This window comes from Mesoplodon bidens (assembly GCF_964165515.1).
Source record: "Mesoplodon bidens genome assembly, chromosome: 15".
NCBI lineage: Eukaryota > Metazoa > Chordata > Mammalia > Artiodactyla > Ziphiidae > Mesoplodon > Mesoplodon bidens.
Genome location: NC_138171.1, coordinates 26,925,647 through 26,945,462, shown reverse-complemented (window position 1 = coordinate 26,945,462; position 19,816 = coordinate 26,925,647). Strand labels below are relative to the sequence as shown.

Here is a 19,816-nt window from a genome sequence, read left to right as displayed (position 1 = left end):
GTGGAGGGGACACTTCACCATGGAATATGAAGTCAAGAAAGGGAAAAAGGTAGGTGGGAGGTTGGAAGGGGTGCGGGGTAGAGAAATGTACCCGGAGTTGGAGAAGTGGGAAGCCTGGGGGGAGGAGGGGAGTGATGGGCAGTGAGTGGCATCAGGAGGGCCTTTCTTCTTATTAGGAAAGACTTTCCTCTCCACCCTTGGGCAGCCAGACATTTGGGCTGAAAATTCCCTAACCCGTCCCCCTGGGTGGCCTGTGCCATCCCAGGAATGGACAGATGGAGAGGCACCTTCCAGGAAAATCCAGCCAGTCAAATTAGTTTGGGAGATATTCTCAACCTGCTTCCCTGGTGTTCCTGGGGGTTCCCTCCTGCAGCTTCTCAGACCGAGGAACAGATAGACAGCCACCCAACAAACCCAGTCCCCTGCTCCCTGCCTCCCCAGACAGAAGGACATCAGCCAGGGCAATTCTGTGCTATGAGGCTGCCTATCCAGGCTCGAGACACCTGCCTGCTCCCCGCCGCTGGTTCCAACTGAGCCTGCCCCCTCCCTATCTTTATACAGGGCCCAGTTCTGCTCCAAAGACCTCAGCCTGGGGGTCATTCCCCCCACCGCTAGACCTTTACCCCTTCCTGACTCTCAGATATTTTCTAGTCTGGTTCTCTGGGCATCACACCTGTTTGTCTTTGTGGTCCAGGGAGCCTCTGGGATTCTGACTCCTACCCCCACCCCCACTGAGCCCTCTTCCCCCAGGAAACCTAGATCCAGCTGTTTGAAAAGACTCCCACATGAACTGTGAGGGCTCCGAAGGGAGACAAGACATAGGTGCTTACTCTCTCTTGGTTCATTCCTTCTATAGATATTTATTTATTCAGCACCTATTATGTGCCAGGCACTGTGCCTGGTGCTGGTGATAATGCACTTGGTGAGCAAAGTCAGACAAGGTCCCTGCTCCCTCCCTGAAGCTCACATTCTAGTGAGGGAGACAACTATTAATTTTTTTTAAAAACCAATTAATGTAAAACTGCACAAAAGTCTCCGTACACAGTGCTGGGGGACAGAATGTTAAGGGACCCAGCCCTAGGCTGGTCAGTTTGAGCTGAGATCTGATGGGTGGAAGGAAAGAGGACAGGGCAAAGTGTTTCCGGCAGAGGAACAGCATGTGCAAAGCCCCATGGTAGGAAGGAATGTAGCAAGTAGGAAGAACTGAAAGATGGCCCTATAGCTGGAGGGCAGGGGTTAGGGGCAGTGTGGGGTGAGATGAGGCTGGAGAAGTGGGCAGGGGTGGACCACTGCGGGCCACAGACAAAGCATTCACCTCCCCACTCCACTCACACATACACACATACTCCCACATACAGGATAAAGGCCTGGCTCCATAGCTGGCATTCGAGCCCTCTATGACTTGTTCATCTCGTCATTCAGCCACAGCTACAACACACCTTCTCCAGGCTCGTGCTCGCCCTTGCAGCCCCCAGAGTTTTGCACATGCTGTGCCCTCTGCTTGGGATGCCCGTTCCCACATCGCTTGTTCTCATTTCTCAGAGCTTCCACGTACTTCATCCAGGCTCCATGATACTGATTTTAAAACTTGAGCTGGGCCTGCAGCAGAATCACCTGGAGTGCTTGTTAATACACGGATCATTGGGTCTCATCCCAGGTTCTGACCCAATAGGTTTGGGATGGAGCACAAGAATGTAGATTTCTCTTAAGTTCACAGGCGATGCTGCTGCTGCTGCTGCTGGAGACCCAGGAACCACACACTGAGAACTGCTGCTCTAGAGCAGGGCTCACACTTTCCTGGGAGTTTAAATTCTGTTGGGATGGGCTGGGGCCCTGAAATTTGCTCCTTTAACCTTGATCCAGGCCATTTTTATGCAGGTGCCCACTGGATTAACCTTCAAGGTACCTGTTAACCATTTCTAATATTTAGGAAAGCACAGAAAATAGCTTAAATACCTGTGCACCCACCACTCAGCCACACTGAATGTTAATATTTTTCTGTACTTGTCCCAGCCTGGGTGGGGCTTCCTTAAACCTCAGCCTGGGCCTGCACAGGGCTTCTACCCTCACCTGCGTGTTTAGAATGGAAGGTTTGGAGCCAGACTGCCCAAGGTGAACTATTGGTTCTACCGCTACTAGCTGGTGACCCTCTCTGAGGCTGTTTCTCCACCTATAAAATGGGAATCATAGAGCTACCCCCTCTGCAGAGTTTTTGTAAGAATTAAATTAGGTAATGTCAGTAAAAGGCTGCACACGTAAGTGCTGAATAAGATCAAGTCAGTTGCTGTTATTACTGTTCTTCCCCCCACGCCCCCGCCTCCCCCAGGGCTTCGTGTCCCCCATCCGGAGGCTGGTGTTCCCGAAGGCTGGGCGCCGGGCAGCCTTTCGAAGCAGTGTGAGCCGCCGGCCCCTGCATTCGATGCCCCTTTATCCCCCCGACTACCTCATCGACCCCCAGATTCTGCTGTGTGACTATCTGGAGAAAGAGGTCAAGGTACTTTTGGGATGAGCGGGAGGGGTGGGAAGAATCTTGAGATAAGGGGTTGGGGGGAAAGTTTTCCTCAGCCCTCTTAGGTTACCTGGCTGGATCTGAAAATTAAACTGAACAAAGATTAACAGGAGAAAAGCACACACATTTTATTAAATTTTTACATGTACATGAGAGCCTTCAGAAGAGAATGGAAGACCCTGAGAAGTGACCAGAGCAGGAAGCTTTTATACTTTTTGATAAAGAAACAATAAATCTGTGAAGAATGGACAAGGCAGAGGGGTTTGGAGGGGGCTGGTAAATGATGAAAGAGGAACAAGGTTTGTTTATACAGACTTCTCGGCCCTCAATTCCCTGTCCCTGGTGATAAGGATGTCTCCCTTCCTACTGGTACCCTGAAAGGAGGGTACCCTTCACCAGGGAGATTTATCGCCTGCTTTGAGGGAAGATGCTTGAAGTGGGGGAAGTTAGAGTGACCTTCCTGCTTCTGCTGTTTTCTCATACTCCTTCAGTTTAAGATATTCAGTGTGCCAAGGTGCCATATTTTAGGGAGGCATGTTCTGGATTCCATCAGGAAAGACCTTACCTCTCCCCCACACCAACCCCTGACCAGCCTGTCTCACACAGGGGAGGCTCAGGGGAAAGAGGCCTGGGTTCAAGGCAGCCTTGCCCCTGAATTATGCTGGGAACCCTCAATAAGTGACCTCCACCTGTTCAGCCTCAGTGTTGCCATCTCAACATGGGGCTCAAAGCCTACCCCGAGGGGAGAGCAGCTGGGAAGGTGCCCTGTGCACCAAAAAGCCAGACCGTGCCACGCGGGGGGAACGTCGCACACGCGGGCCCCCCGGCGGCGGGGCCGGGTCGTGGGAGGCCCCGGGGTGGCTGGGGCCGGCCGGCGTCTCAGGCGTCGTGGGACCGCCCTCGTGTGTGTGGCGGTGGGACCCCGCGCTTGTTTTCCTGGTGGCCCGGTCGTGTCCTCGGCCCTTCCTCTCCCTGGGCAGCGCCCCCCGCGCCCCTGCCCCGCGGCCCTCGCTGTGTGCGTGCGTGCGTGCGTGCCGCCGCCCCCCTCCCCGTCGCCGCCGGACCTAACCCGCCCCCACCCCTCCGTGCCCCCCTTCCCCCCCCCCCCCCCGTCCTCTGGGACCGAGCTGGCCTCGCCCACGTGAGGGTGTCGCCCCCCCCGGGGGGCACGGACCGTCCTGTGAGATTTTACTGCAGTGACGTTGCTGCTACTTGGACAGTGTCCAGCTTAAAGGAAGCCAGTTCTGCAGGCCACATGGACTTAGGCCAACTCAAGGGCTTTACTTCTATTTCATGAACACCATGAAGGAGCAGTGGAGAATCCTCACTGCCCAATAAAGACTGATATGGGGGTAGGAGTGTCAGATTTAGCAAAAACAGGCACCCAGTTAAGTTTGAATTTTGGTGGGGGAGGGATAAATTAGAGTTTGTGATTAACAGATACACACTACTATATATAAAATAGATAAACAACAAGGACCTATTGTATAACACAGGGAACTATATTCAATATCTTATAATAACCTATAATGGAAAAGAATATGTATTTGAATCACTTTGCTAAATACCTGAAACTAACACTGTAAATCAATTATATTTCAACAAAAAAAATTTTTTTAATTTGAATTTCAGATCGGCGACGAGTACTTTTTTAGTATTGATATTAGTTGTTTATGTGAAAACCAAGTTTAACTGGCATCTTGTATTTTATCTGGCAGCCCTACATGAAGAGAAAAGCTAACTTAAAAAATTGGGAACTGAAATTTCATAGAGAATAAAAAGAAAAGAAATGGTATGATTGGTAGAATCACCTAGAAGAATAAAACTAAAAATATCTTAAAAAGTTAATTCTTATATTAAATAACATTTAAGTGTGATAACATTAAGCTATAACTAAGAATGAATGAAGAATTAATTAACTATTACTATTAATTTAATTTGGGGCATCACTTTTCTGACAAAATTATATACTAATTGGATACAACATTCTTCCCTTCCCATTTGACTTCTGCAACAACATCATAAAGAGGGCCAGTGACCTGCACAGTCAGTTGACACTGGTGCTTGGGGTGCACAGAGCCACTCAGGTCAAGCAGGAAATTCAAGCTATTCTAATGACTTTTGTTTCTGCCATAGCTAAATAACTATGTGCTCATAAAATAAGCTTATTTTAGCAAAAATAAGCTAGCAGTGAGAGGACTCTGGTGTGTGGAGTCCAGTTTTGCCCTTTTTAGCTCTATAATATTGGGCAGGTTATTTGGCTTTGCTGTGCCTTAGTTTTCTCATCCTTAAAGCGATGATGAATGAGTGCATAAAACTCTCAGGACTCCTACGATGGCTTTAATAACAGTTATTATCAGGCTATTATTATTAATTCAGATATTTTTATCTCAGTCTACCCGCACTGTGTCAGTGAGGAGGTCAGGGTCCTCCAAGGCTTCAGCGAGACCTCTCTCTGCCCTTTTCCCACCACCCCCGCCCCCGCCCCATTTCCATCCAGTTCCTGGGCCACCTCACCTGGGTCACCTCCTCACTGAACCCCTCCAGCCGGGACGAGCTCCTGCAGCTGCTGGACACGGCCAGGGTGAGGCTCCGGGAGAGGGGAGGGCAGGGTCTGGTCCCCTACCTCTCCCACCCGAGGCCCCCGGGACTCAGGAGATCCGACCCACCCCGCAGCAGCTGAAGGAGCTGCCGCTGAAGACCACGGCGGAGCAGGACAGCATCCTGAGCCTGTCGGCCCGCTGCCTGCTGCTCACCTGGCGCGACAACGAGGAGCTCATCTTGCGTATCCCCACGCACGAGATCGCCGCTGCCTCCTACCTGCAGGACGACGCGCTGCACCTGCTGGTGCTTAAGACCGGTACGGCAGGCGGGGCCTGGCAGGGACGGGGCGGGGGAGGTGAAGGAGTAGAGAAAGGGCCCAACACCTAGTCTTGGGCATGGGCGTGACCTGGGGCAGGGGCGGGGCCTGAGGCTGGATAATTGGGTGATGGAAAGACCTGACCAAACTACCCTGAGACTAGGGATAGGACATGGCTGTTTGCAAGAAGAGGAAGCCCAAGGTTGAGGCTTGAAGGGGGGGCGGGCTGACCCACCACCTTCGAAACGGTGGAGAAGCCAGAATCCTGAGGCCGGAAGTTAAAGGGCGTGATGAAGGGTGGTAGCAAGGCTCTGAGGCTAGGAGGGAACCTGCGGCAGAGGCGGAGTCTCATCTAGGGGTGGGGCCATACACTGGGGAGGCGGAGCTCGCGGCAGGGGTATCTTGGTGGGAGATGTCAGACCCTGCCATACTAGGGGCGGGGCCTGAGGCCAGGGGAGGGGTTGAAGGGAAAGCCGGAAGCCAAGGAGGTGTTCCTGAAACCCGGGACAGGGTCTGAGTTAAGGGTAAAGAAGGAGGGGACAGCCTGACCACTACTCTCAGACCAGACGGCAGCGTCTGGGAGGCAAGGGGCGTCGGAATGGGGTGGGGCGGGTGGGAACTGCCAAACCCAGGGGTGGAGCCTGAGGGTGGGGGCGGGACCCAAAAGTAAGGACCCGTAGTGGGGCGGGGTCCGGCCTCCTGACTTTGAAGCCAGGGGTGGAGCCTGAGGGTGGGGGCGGGGCCACACAAGGCTGGACCCCTTCTCCGCCCAACCACCCCCGCAGCGGTGGGGTCAGGACGCTCAGCTGGCCTCGGGAGAGGGCTCTCAGCCCGGATCTCCTGCTTCTGACGGCCACCCGGCCTTTCCTAGGTCTGGGCGTGGACCCGGTGCCAGCCGGAGTAGACGCCAGCCCCGGCGGCGCGGGGCGCGACCCGGGCCCGCCCGGGGCGGCGCCCGAGAAGCGGCGGGTGGGCGCCACGGAGCGGCGCCACACCATCTGCAGCCTTGACTGGCGGATGGCGTGGGGCGGGAGCGCGGGCGCCGAGGCCCGGGCGGGGGGCGGCGGCGGCGGCAGCCTGGAGCGCCAGCGCGCCGGGGCGCGGGCGTCGGGCAGCTGGGAGCGGCGGCAGACGTTCAGCGGCAGCTGGGAGCGGCGGAACGGCGGCGGCGGCGGCGGCGGCGCCGCGGGCAAGCCGGGCGGCAGCTGGGAGCGGAGGCAGGCGGGAGGCGGCGGCAGCTGGGAGCGGCGCCACCCGGGCCCCAACCCGCTCGACCCGCAGGACCCCAGCCCCGACGCCTACTGCAACCTGGTCATCCTGGCTGTGGCCAACAGGGTGAGCCCGAGGGCATCCCGCGCCCCTGCGCCCTGCCTCCCCGGCGCGTCTTCACCGCCCCGCCACCCCCGCCCCACCAAGTTTCTGGAGTCTACCCCAGCCCCTTTTCTTTTCCCTCCTTCGGCCCTACTGCCCAGAACTTCAGATAATACCTGTGTGCCCATGACGCCAGAAGGCTTTTACTCCAGCCCCAGGACACCTCCCCCTTGCTGTCCCAATGGGATGAAAGCTCAAAATGGCCCAGACATGATCTAACCCCTCATCCAGCCCTGCTCCTTTTCCAAAGTCGTCAATGTCCACACTACCACAGTAACAATCATGAGGACAGTAATCACCAGCACGAATTCAGTGCCGACCTGTGCCAGACAGGAATCCAGCATTAAGTCATTTCATTCTCACAGTAACCCCTAGAGGCAAATATTACCATCATTCCCATTCTATAGAGAAGGAAACAGACCCAGAGGCTAAGCAACTTGTGCAAGGTCACACAGGAAGCAGGTGGTGATTTCAGCATTGGGATCCAGAAGTTCAGAGCCTGTATTCTTGATAACAATGGCCATCACCCAAGGCAGAAGACTTCCGGCCATTCTTGCCCCACCCCCCATCCTCCACATTCACCCTTGCTTTTATTCATTTGACCATGTTCATTGAGCGCCAGCTTGTGCTAGGCATTGGGCTAGGTGCCATGGATACAGAGATGAACAAAGACATATTTAGTGCCCTCCCTTAGGGAGCTCACCATCTAGCAGACACCTCCAAACCCTGAGCCTTGTAAGCTGTTTCTCTGGCCCAGGGCCCTGAACTCCCTCTATATATAAACCCCACATGGTGAACAAAACAGACACCGTGCCTGTCTAGAGAGAGAGGTGGATAGTAACCAGTAAACTCAGGCTCTGGTGCTGACTTGAAACATTTTCTCACTTGGTGTCCAGATCTGCACATTCTCCTGGTTTTCCTACCTCCCTGGCTGCTCCTTCTCAAGAGCTGGTGCCTCCTCTTCTCACCAGTCTCTTGAGGTTGGACTGTCCCAGGCTTAGTCCTTGATCCTCTTTCTCCTTTATCTACACTCATTTCTAGGTGGCCTTCTCTAGTGAGAACTCCCCCAAATGTTACCTCCCACCAAATCTCCACATCTGTGTCTCCACTCAGCCTCTCCGTTCAAAGGTCTAACGACCAGAGCTGAGCGCCCAGTCTTCTCCCCAGACCTGCTCCTCCCTTGTTCTCCCTGTCTTGATGAATGGCAGCTCTGTCCTTCCATTGCTCAGACCAAAACCCTGCAGCACTCCTTGGCTCCTGTCTCTCACACAACCCATATCCACTCTGTCAGCAAATCCTGTTGGCCCTATTTCTAAAATATAACCAAAGTGCATCTACTTCTCCCCACGCTCCATTGTCCCCCCACTCCCAGGTCCATGCTCCATCTTCCCCCATCTGGGTCATTCACTCACCCCTCACTGGTTTGGCCATTGCTCAGAATCTGTTCCCCCACACGGTCAGAGAAGTCCTGTTAACACAAAAGTCACATCGTGTCACTGCTCAAAACCTTTCAGTGGCTCCCCAGTTCACTCAGAGTAAAATCTAATGTCCTTACAACTGTTTATAAGGCCACCTACCTTATAATGGTGGCCTAGCCACCATCCTCATTTCCTCTCTAGCCTCATCTCAAGACACCTGTGCATTCTGGATGGTTCACTGTGGTATCCCCGGCCCCCAGGACAGTGCCTGGCACATGATAGGTGCTCAATAAATATACTGAATAGATGGATTAGTGGGTACTGTGTTACTATACCTTGTGATGGGGACCAAGTAGAAAAGCAGGTTGCAATGATAATGAGGGACGAGATCCATTTTCCAGAGGGAAAGTGAGTTTGTGCCTTTTAAACTGAAATGTGTAAGAGAGAAGGAAGCAGCAGGGCAAAGAGTCAAGAAAGCAAATTCCAGGCAGAGGGAACAGTGTACCCTGTTTACCCACTGGGCTGTGAGGGCTTTAGGCCTCATCTAATTCACCTCTGAGACTCCACAGCCTGGCCCAGTGCTTGCCACACAGTGGGACTAAATAATAATTTGTGGAATGAGTAAATAAATAAGGGTTGTTTTCTAGGAGTAACTGAGCCTCTGGCCTCCAATCTGAGGCATCATGGTCCCAAGGAGGGTACAGGAGTTAGAGTCAAAAAACCTGGGTGCCAATATTAACCAAAGCCATGAGCCTGCTGGGTGAGCCTGGGCAAATCACTTAACCACTCTAAGCCTCCATGTCTTTCATTATAAAATAAGGATGCCCTCTTCCCTGTCCATTTGGTAGAGCTATTATAAGGGTCAATCCTGGTTTAATGATAATTTCACTCCCTCATCCTAAAATGCCTGTCCTGGGTTACATTTTTTTTTTTTTTTTTTTTTTTTTTTTTATAAATTTATTTATTTATTTTTGGCTGTGTTGGGTCTTCGTTTCTGCGCGAGGGCCTTCTCCAGTTGTGGCAAGTGGGGGCCACTCTTCATTGCGGTGCGCGGGCCTCTCACTGTCTCGGCCTCTCTTGTTGCGGAGCACAGGCTCCAGACGCGCAGGCTCAGTTGTTGTGGCTCACGGGCCCAGCTGCTCCGCGGCATGTGGGATCTTCCCAGACCAGGGCTCGAACCCGTGTCCCCTGCATTGGCAGGCAGACTCCCAGCCACTGCACCACCAGGGAAGCCCTGGGTTACATTTTAATTTACTCCCTGGACTGGCTTTTTTAGAAGCACAATATAAGAAGTGGCTTCATGAAGTTGGTCTCTTCATTAGTTGTTGTCTTTCCATGTCTCTTGCTTAAAGACTTAAAGAGGTAAATCAAAGAGGCAAATTCCTCTTCAAATTTGCGATCTCAAAAAAGTTGCACCCAAGAACTTAAATGCCTGCCTTCTATCAGGGACTGAACTTTATGTGTTCATCCTGCTTCCATTTTTGCCTTGGGTGCCAGGAAGCTTATATCTAAATATGGCATAGTAACTCTGTTGAGCCTAACATTTTCATACAGTTAATTCTTCCTTCCCTCTTAACTAGGCATTAGGAGACCTGGGTTCTAGTTCTGGCTAAGCACTTTACCTCTCTGGGCTTCAGCTTCCTACGTGTAAATTAAACTAAATTAGGGCTTATTTTAGATAAGCTTCAGGAGGCCCCATAATTCTCCCAGAAATTTGGGGTGCATGTGTGCATTTTTCAGGGCAGAAGAGTTACCTTTGTCACTGGATTCTGTAAAGGCTAGTGAGTGGCTATTTCTATAAAGGCCACCCAGAGCGTGGCCATATAATTTTGATGAAAAGTGTCCTCAAAGTCAGTTTAAAGGCTCCCATAATTGTGTGCATGCCCTTGTGTGCCTCCTCACACTGCGTCTTTAGGAAGCAGGGGCATTGTGGTCCCTGGAGAAGGCCTGAGCTCTGTCCTCCTCTCTGGGCCAGGATGCTGCAGAGGAGTCCTGCGCCCTCATCTGTCAGGTCTTCCAGATCATCTACGGGGACCAAAGCATCGAATGCGTGGACCGGGCCGGCTACCACTACACGTCCACACCCGAACGGCCGTGGCTCTGCAGCCGCAGTGAGTACTCCAACTCCTGGCGGCCCCTCCTGTGAAACATCCTGAAAGGCCAGAGGAGGGGCGGGGTGTCCCAGGACTGGGGCCAATGAAAGCCCTTAGGGGTCCTGACCTCTACAGCAATTACAGCATACCCCCCATATGTCGCTAAAATAAAATGTCAAATTTCATAATGACCCCAAACGTAGTTTCAGAATGAGACCCTCAGAGCTGAACTCTCTCTCCCTTTTGTTTTTTGGTGTCCCCGCTTTGCCAAAACCTAAGCACATGCATTGTCAGTTTACTGAGCCATCTAGTCCCACTAGGACTCTAGGTCAAAACCAAGATTTCCAGACTGGTCCTTGAATGCCTTCAAGGGCTGGAATGAGAATGAGACCAATAGAGGTATTCGTTGATCACCAACTATGTGCCAAGCACAGGGCCGATGCACCAAATCTTATTTAATCCACGTAACAACCTTGTCTGTCCTGTTTGCCACTGTATCCCCTGTGCCTAACACAGGACCAGGGACGGATGCTCAAGGCATATTTTCTGAATGGATGAGAGAACGCTCTGAGGCCTTATGAATACAATTTTTACAGATGAGGACATTAAGGCTCAGAGTAGTCAATAAATATCTCAGGGTCACACAGCTGGTAAATGGCAGAGTCAGCATTCAAACGCAGGTGCATCTGATTCTAAAGCTTCCATCTGCAACAGCCTCACTCCCCATGCTGCCTTCAGGGCCATTAAGTGAACGTCCTCAGCCACAGCCCCCTGAGCGCGGTCCTGTTTGCATAGCTCAGGCAACGGGGAGCCGGCTCCTTCCTTCTGGAGGCACTCACATCTGTGGGAACTGTGGTTATTGAGAATTTGGGAAAGTTCATTGACTCTCCCAGGGATGATGGACAAATAAAGGAGATAACTCAACAGATATTTCCACAAATTCATTCATTCAACAAGTATTTCTTGAACACCTGTCTGTCGGATCCTGCTAATCCCGAGGATGTACTGGCGAGTAAAGCCAGATGTGGCCCTCCCTCTGAGGCGTGCAGTGCTGAAGTAGGCCGACAGTAATTAAATAGTTACACAAATAAAATGTAACCACACACCGTGTCATGAGAATGTATAATGAGGAACCAGCGGGGCCTGGAAAGTCAGGGGAGTGTCCTGAGGAAGTGACACTAAGTGAGCCACGATGGGCAGGGGGAGGCCAGTAGCTGGATTCACTGAGATGACAGGGACAGGGACAGAGAAAGCTCTCTGTACCCGGTGCTCCTTCCTCCTCTTGATTTTGAGCTCCTTGCCCTCAAAGTTCTTTTTTCTCTCTCTCAAACATACACAGTTTACAAAGCGCTACCTCGCCTGTTCCCTGGCTTGCTCTCCCCAAGGCCCCCCTGAGGTAGGCAGGAAGGTGGTATTGTCCCAACCTTGGGGAAGTTGAGTGCCAGGAGAGGAGAGGTGCGTTGCCCAAGGTTGGCTGTGTGTTGCCGGTGGGGGCAGGAATCATGGTCAGAAACTTCCAGTGGCTGCCCATTTCACCCAGAGTGAAAGCTAACACCCGTGTGGTCACTAACAAGGCCATTCACGCTCCAGCCGCCATCCTTACTCCAGGGTGGGGCCGAGCTTGGGGCCTCAGGGAGCCAGAGATGTTGGCCCCCGCTTTGCCGCCTCTGACCGCCCTCTGTCTGCTGCCCCCAGGTGAGAGCTGCCGCACGGATGGGACTTACGCCTATGACGCCGACTTCAGCTGCTGCAGCTCCTTGTGGGTACCGTCCTTCTCAGGGACCCCACTCTGGTCCCCTCTGTCCCTGCACAAACAGGGTTGCTCTTCTAGGCATTCTTGAGCCCCTACAGGCAAGAAAGGGTGGGAGAAAGTGACTCCATCTTGATTTGTGCTGAGATGCTAGGCCCTGAGGGTGCGGGGAACCTGAACTTCCCAGGCTCTGGTGAGCTTATAGGATCTGAACCCCTGAGAGACAGACAGGGCAGCCACAACTCACAACTAGGTTCACATGGGCCTGCGGCTCTTTCCCAGTCATCCAGACACAGTGGCCTGCAGAGGCCAAAATCACAGCTAATGCCAAAAAGTCATTTTGGCTCTATGGAATAGAGAATCCTAAAAAAGAGTAGCTTTAAAAAGGATAAAGCTTTTTTCCCCTGTCTCTTACATAAAATACACAAGGAGTTTATGGCCTTATGGTCATTAAGGGCTCGGGCTTATCTTTTCCTCCCTCTCTAACACTTGCTTCCATCCTCAAGGTCACCTCATGGGCCCAGATAGTGGCTATAGCTCCAGCCATCACAGTAGCATACCAGGAATCTCTTTAAAGAAAGAGCTTTGCTAGAATTCCTACCTGACGGCTTCTGCTTACATCTCATTGGCCAGAACTTGGTCTCATGGCCATAACTAGCTATAAGCAAGTCTGGAAAATGTAGGTTTAAAAAAAAAAATCTCATTTGGGAACATTGTCCAGGGTTCTATTTAGGGTGACCGACCACCCCAGTTTGCCCAGGATTTAGGGATTCCCCAAAACATGGAAGTTTCAGTGCTGTAACCAGGAAAGTCCCAGGAAAACTGGGACAAGTTGGTCACCTTAGTTCTGTTACTAAGGCCTTTGGCTTGACAAGGGACAGTCTCTGCCAATGATATAGGCTTACTTTCCCCCGCCCCCCTTTTCAGAGGCAATATACTTGCTTAATACTGTGCACTCTTAGGCCAGTTCTTAAACAACCTGCTATCTGCTAGAGAGATGACAGTCATGACAATGACTAACTTTAGAACTTGCTGCCTGCCAAGTGCTATTCTATAATGCACCTCATTTTTTTTTGTTTTGTTTTGTTTTGCGTTACGAGGGCCTCTCACTGTTGTGGCCTCTCCCGTCGCGGAGCACAGGCTCCAGACGCGCAGGCTCAGCGGCCATGGCTCACGGGCCTAGCCGCTCCGCGGCATGTGGGATCTTCCCGGACCGGGGCACGAACCCGTGTCCCCTGCATCGGCAGGCGGACTCTCAACCACTGCGCCACCAGGGAAGCCCAATGACACCAATTTTTATCATCCCATTTTACAGATAGAGAAACTGAAGAATAGAGAAGTAACTTGACCCAAGGTCAAGCAGCTAGTAAGTTGTAGGCCTGCGATTTGAACCCAGACAGGCTGGCTCCAGAATCCACACTAAGCGTATACTGCTTCTCTGGAGGTAATAATTGAAGATGGTTCTGGAACAATGTAGAGACCAGGAGGCAGGAGCCCAAGGTTGACTTTTATTTAAGCAATATTTATTGAGTACCTACCATGTGCCAGGCACTGTGCTCTGTGCTAGGGATACAGTGGGGAGCAAGACAAGGACGAGGCCTGTGCTTGGCACACAGTAGGTACTCAACAAACAGAGAAAACCAGGTCCCTGCTCTTGCATGGTTTACAAGGTAGCACAGGAGACAATGAAATCATTATTTAGTAATAATAAGCATCAACAGTAATAAACACTCAAGAGAAGTTCAGAGTGCTGTGAGAGAGGCTGTGGAAACCCTACCTCATCTGGGGAGTCAGGAGGGCCTCTCCGAGGAGATGACACTTGAACTGAGACCTGACAGATAAAAGGGGGAAGAGCGCTCCAGGTACAGGGAACAGCAAGTGCAAGGATGCTGAAGCGGGATCCACTTGGCATGTTTGAGGAGCAGCCAGGAGGCCACTGTGGCTGCAGCAGAGGGTGTGAAGGACAGAGTGGTTAGAGAGGAGATCTGGTGGGGGCATCGGAAAGGCCTTCATGTCATGGGTAGACTTACAGACTTTGTGACCACATTTGACAGAGGGTCTAACCCATTCTAGAGGGATCAGGGAAAACTTTCCTGAGGAGGTGACATTTAAGATCCAGTGGTGAGGAAGAGTTAGCTGAGCAAAAGACAGGGAAAGAGAGGCATTCCAGGCAGAGGGAACAGCATGTGCAAAGGCCCAGAGGTGAGGAGGTACTTGGAGTATTAGAAGAAAAGACAGAAGGCAGGGTGACCTGAGCACAAACAGCAAGGGGGAGACGAGGCTTGAGAGGTGGTGCATGGCCAGATCATATGGGGCCTCGAAGGCCAAAATGGGATATAGGATGAGGCCCCAGGCCCAGAGCACTGGTGGCTGCGCCCTCCCACCTTCAGCCTACCACGTGGAGAGGAGCTGGAGGGAGGCGAGTGAGGGCCCCTTCCCCCCCTGTCTCTGCAGCAATGGCTCCCAGGACACATTTGAAGCCTGTTACAGCGGCACGTCCACACCCTCTTTCCATGGCTCCCACTGCAGCGGCAGCGACCACAGCAGCCTGGGCCTCGAGCAGTTGCAGGATTACATGGTCACGGTGAGCTGGGGCAGGCAGTGCGAACAGCATAAGCAAGGGCCTGGAGAACACATGGGGTATTTCAGGCATCATGAATAATTCTGGACATAACTGAAGCATACGACCTCAGAGGTCAGGGCAGGGCATGAGGTTAGGAGAGCAAACAGAGTCAGCTGTGAAAGGCCTTAAGTAATGTCAACTAGCATTGAGTGTTGACTTTATACCAAGCACTGTTCTGAGCACCTTTAATGCATCATTTCTTTTCATCCTTTCAACAACCCAAGAAGGAAATGCCTTCATTATCCTCACTCCTCACGTTGCAGCTGAAGAAAGCGAGGGTTAAGGAGGTTGTCACCTACCCACGATCACAGAGCTGGTCAGTGAAGGGGCCAGGATTTGAAATCGGGCAGCTTGAGTCCACATCCCATTCTTAGATGCAGCCCAAGGGGTCTGGATGTCCCCCAGTAGGCCGGGTTTTCACAGGAGGGCTGGGCTGGATACACCCTTAGCGAGGGCTCTGGGTCTTTTAGGCAGGGGTTGGGTGGGGGTTGCTCTTGGGATTAATCTCGAATGGTGTCCCTGACAGTTGCGGAGTAAGCTGGGGCCCCCTGAGATCCAGCAGTTTGCGCTGCTGCTGCGGGACTACCGGCTGGGGCTGCCCATCCAGGACTATTGTGCAGGCCTGCTGAAGCTCTACGGAGACCGGCGCAAGTTCCTCCTGCTTGGTGAGCCCCCTGCCCAGGCTGGGAGTGTTTACTCTTTATCCCTCGGCCTCCCATAAAGCCGACATCATGAGATCCATGAGGCAGACAGGGAAATCAAAGTGCAGAGAGGGGAAGAGACTTGCCTGCAGTCAGAGCCGGGAGAGAGAGCACAGGTGTAACCATTTCACCTTCACAGCAAAGCTGGGAGAGGATATGATTCTTCCCATTCTACTCCATGAGGAATCTGAGGCTCAGAGAGGCTAAGGAACTCTTCCCACTGATTCTTCCGTGGGAGGGGAAGGCTTGACCCCGAGGAATCACCCTGACCCTCGGCCTGCAGGGATGCGGCCCTTCATTCCGGACCAGGACATCGGCTACTTCGAGGGCTTCCTGGAGGGCGTGGGCATCCGCGAGGGCGGCATCCTCACCGACAGCTTCGGCCGCATCAAACGCAGCATGAGCTCCACGTCAGCGTCAGCCGTGCGCAGCTACGACGGCGCGGCCCAGCGGCCCGAGGCGCAGGCCTTCCACCGGCTGCTGGCTGACATCACGCACGACATCGAGGCGCTGGCCCCAGACGACGACGACGAAAGCACTGACGAGGAGGCCCGGGGCTCCCCGAGCGGGGGCGACGCGGCCGAGGACAACTACCTGTAGCCTGTGCCACCGCCCATGCGGAGGGCGGGGAAGGGTGTGGCCCCAAGACCCCGCCCCTGAGTCTCACTCACCGTTGCCTGTGGGACCCCATCCCCAGACCTCCTCCTCAAACCCCAACCGGGTCTCCACCCTCCCAGGGTCTCTGTCCCTACTCCCGGGGCTCCGGTCGCTGCAGTACCGAGAATGTCCTGCAGGGGGCGAGATCCTAACCGGGACTTGGCAGCCCCTAGGCCGGCTGGGGTGAACTGCGAACTTCTTTGTCCCACTAGCCCCGAGGGTTCGGCCTCTGGACTCTCCCTCCTCCTCGAGACTCCGCAGCTTTCTGGAGACCAAGGGAGGGATGAAGAGTGGGCTCCACCTGCTGGCCGGTTGAGAAAATAATTCTCAGAGCCCAAAGACCTCTGTTCCTCTTATTTTACGGTTTGAGAAACAGGTTCAAGAGAAGGGACTTGAGGGAGTCTCCTGATTCCCCTTGGATATTACCTCAAACTGACCATACTAAATGGTGTAGAGGGTCTTTTTAAAGCTCTAAAAGGCAGGGTCTCCCCTTCGCAGGTGGAATTAGATCGTTAGTGTGGAATAGAGGTTTCTTTCTACTGAGAGTCAACCCAGAGGTGGACGATTTGGGTCTCAGTCCTGGCGCTAAGGCTCTGAACAGGTTGCTTGTCCAGATCTTGCATTTGGAGCCAGACAGGCTAGGCCTCCTGTCTGGTAGCAGTTCTAGCCTCTCTGCGTCTCCATTTCCTCTTCTGACCATGAAGTCGGCCCCACCCACCTCACAGGGGGGTCATAGGGATGACTGAAGGTCAAGACCTTAGTGCTGGGTCTAGCACATGATAAGCACTCAATAAATGCTGTTCCCTTCCACATCGAACACTTTCTGACTCAGTTTACCTGTCTTTACCTGTGTGCAATGGGACAGGAGCTGAGGTGGAGGTGAGAAGACCCTCAGGGAGTTCACAGTTTGGGAGGAGGAAATAGGAATTGCCCCTCACAGCTCTATTACAGCCTGGCTCTGTGCTCGAGGCCCAAATGAAAAGTACCCAAGATTCCGCAGACAAGCCGTCGCATCTGGGGTAGTCAAAGAAGTCTGAAGACAGGGCTGGAGGGGAAGAGAAGTCAGCATAAGGACAGGACTCAGCACAGCCTCAGTAAAGGCTCAGAGGCTGAAAGAAAGAAGCCCTGAGAAGAGGCAAGAGAATTGCATAGAAGAGCTAAAATTTATTTGTAGAACTTTACATGGCCTTCCATGGCCAGACACAGGGCACTTACCGTGAGGTAGGTACTATTATCACGATTGTTAAAATAATATCATTATTATTATTAGGGCTTCAGATACAGAGAGTTCCTTGAGTTATACTCAGTTCGTGGCAAATGACCATCCCATCATAACTGATCCATGAAAGGCCCTTCTGATGTCTTACTTTGTTTTTTATTCCCCGAACTCCATCCACAGATCCCCACAATCCTTCCCCTCCCTACAATAGGCACCCACTCCTATGTGTTGATATATATCCCTGGACATAAAATGTACAATGTCTTCTGTGTGTGTGTTTATATTACATAAATGGTATTGCATAAGGATCTCATTCTGTTGTTTCCTTTTTCACTCCATAATATGTTTTTAAGATCTACTCATGTTGGGACTTCCCTGGTGGTGCAGCCGTTAAGAATCTGCCTGCCAATGCAGGGGACATGGGTTTGAGCCTTGGTCCGGGAAGATCCCACACGCCATGGAGCAACTAAGCCCGGGCGCCACAACTACTGAGCCTGTGCTCTAGAGCCTGCGCGCCACAACTACTGAAGCCCACACACCTAAAGCCCGTGCTCTGCAACAAGAGAAGCCACCACAATGAGAGGTCCGAGCACCACAACGAAGAGTAGACCCAGCTCGCCACAACTAGAGAAAGCCCTCGCGCAGCAGCGAAGACCCAATGCAGCCAAAAATAAATAAATTTATTTTTAAAAAAAAGATCTACTCAAGTTGCTGTGTAAAAACCTAAATTATTACATCCAACCACTGCAAAATATTCCAAGCTGAGCACCCACTCTTTTATTTATCCATTCCCCCAGTGATGGACACTCAGGTTGCTTCCAGTTCCCTCTTACCATAAACCACACCGTGATGAACATCTTTGTGCATGACCCTTATGGGGCTGTGTGAAAATTTCTTTGAGCTCTATACCCAAGAATAGAATTACTAGATCATAGAGCATCTCTGTTTTAATTTTCACTAAAATCTGCTAGGATGGCTCCACTAGTAGCATGTGAGGGATGTTGTCTCCCCACATTTTCAGCAACTTTTACATTATCTGACTTTGTAACTTTTGCCTAGTTTGGGTGTAAGATGGCATCTCGTTGTTTTAACTTGCGTTTCTCTGTCAATCCTGAGATTCAGAACCTCCTATACTTGTCAGGGATTTAGGCTTCCCCTTCAGTGAATTGTCTGTCCATATCTTTTCTCCATTATCTCCTGGATTTCCTGTTTTTTCTTGTTGATTTGTAGGAGTAGCTTATAAATTTTAGATATCAATCTCTTTTTGGATATTGTTACAAGTATCTTCTCCTAGTGCATTTCCCATCTGTTATTTATGGCAGTGGTTCTCCAACTTCAGCATTTATCAGAATCTCCTGATCCCCACCCCAGAGTTTCTGACTCAACAGAACAGAGATGGGCCCTAAGAGCTTGCGTTTTTGGTTTTGTTTGTTTTTATCACTTGTGTTGTTTTTTTTTAAATAAATTTGTGTATTTATTTATTTATTTTTGGCTGCAATGGGTCCTCGTTGCTGAACACAGGCTTTCTCTAGTTGGGTTGAGGAGGGGCTACTCTTCATTGTGGTGCGCGGGCTTCTCATTGGGGTGGCTTGTCTTTGTTGCAGAGCACGGGCTCTAGGCGCGCGGGCTTCAGTAGTTGTGGCTCGCAGGCTCTAGAGCGCAGGCTCAGTAGTTGTGGTGCACACGCTTAGTTGCTCCATGGCATGTGGGATCTTCCCAGACGGCTCGAACCTGTGTCCCCTGCATTGGCAGGTGGATTCTTAACCACTGCACCACCAGGGAAGTCCCAGCACTTGTGTTTTTAACAAGTACTCTGGTGATGCTGATAGTTAAGGGACCACACTTGGAGAACCATTGGTCTGTGGTGCCTTCCTTTGAACAAATTTTCCATTGGACAAATCCTTAATTTTGATGTTTTCAAATTTATTTATCCTCATTTTATGGATGAAGGAACTGGACCTCAAGGAGGTGAAGTGAATGACCCAAGGCCACACAGTGAGCTGGGAATTGGACCCATATCTGGCTAACACCAGCACCCAGGCTCCTACCTGCTCTGCTATCCTCTCTACCAGTCTTTGGGATATAATGACTGCAGACTGAGGCATTTGGACCCGAGGCTGTGGGGTGCCCTAGTAAGTTCCTGAGTGAAGCAGCCATGAGGGAGAAGTCTGTTGATGAGGGGCAGAGGCCAAAGAGATGGGGTCCCTCTCAAAGGGCTGAGGGCTTTGCAAGAGGGTCAAGCTTGGAAATTGCCCACAGTCCTAGCCTGGGCACAGTGACAGGGCTGCTGAGAGGCACTGGGACAGCTCTTACCCCACAGCCCCAAGGATGGAGCAATTTCCCACACACCCCGAGGAAGTCCCCACACACCCCGGAACTACCTTCTTACCAAAGCCATGCAACCCCTTGGTTTCTGAGGTCCAAAGGGCCCTGGCTGGGGTGACCTGGGCTCTGAGCATGGGGACTCTGGCCACACTTCCTCCTATAGCACTCAGAAACCCTGCCAGGATCACTTCCCATCATGGTTCAGTTCCTGGCACTGCAAGATGGGAAATGCCCCTGGGGGTGGATAGTTGACTCCCAAAGACCTGTAGGGGTGGCATAATGATGGAACT

At 52.0% G+C, this 19,816-nt stretch overlaps 1 protein-coding gene across 2 annotated transcripts; it reads left to right on the top strand.

The window, feature by feature from the left end:
• On the top strand, positions 1-18,052 carry CCM2L (CCM2 like scaffold protein). 2 transcript variants are annotated; one of them, XR_014017690.1, is made up of 11 exons: positions 1-49; positions 2,327-2,494; positions 5,010-5,093; positions 5,186-5,369; positions 6,241-6,704; positions 10,134-10,269; positions 11,947-12,010; positions 14,456-14,585; positions 15,151-15,289; positions 15,609-17,203; positions 17,555-18,052. XR_014017690.1 is itself a non-coding variant. In XM_081257513.1 (10 exons), the coding sequence occupies exons 1-10, from the start codon at positions 20-22 to the stop codon at positions 15,923-15,925; spliced, it is 1,716 nt and encodes a 571-aa protein (XP_081113639.1). In that variant the 5' UTR covers positions 1-19; the 3' UTR covers positions 15,926-17,465. The 2 variants fall into 2 exon arrangements, 1 of the variants encoding a protein (XP_081113639.1); XM_081257513.1 differs by lacking the exon at positions 17,555-18,052 and having other exon boundaries at positions 15,609-17,465.
• The last annotated feature ends 1,764 nt before the right edge of the window (positions 18,053-19,816 follow it).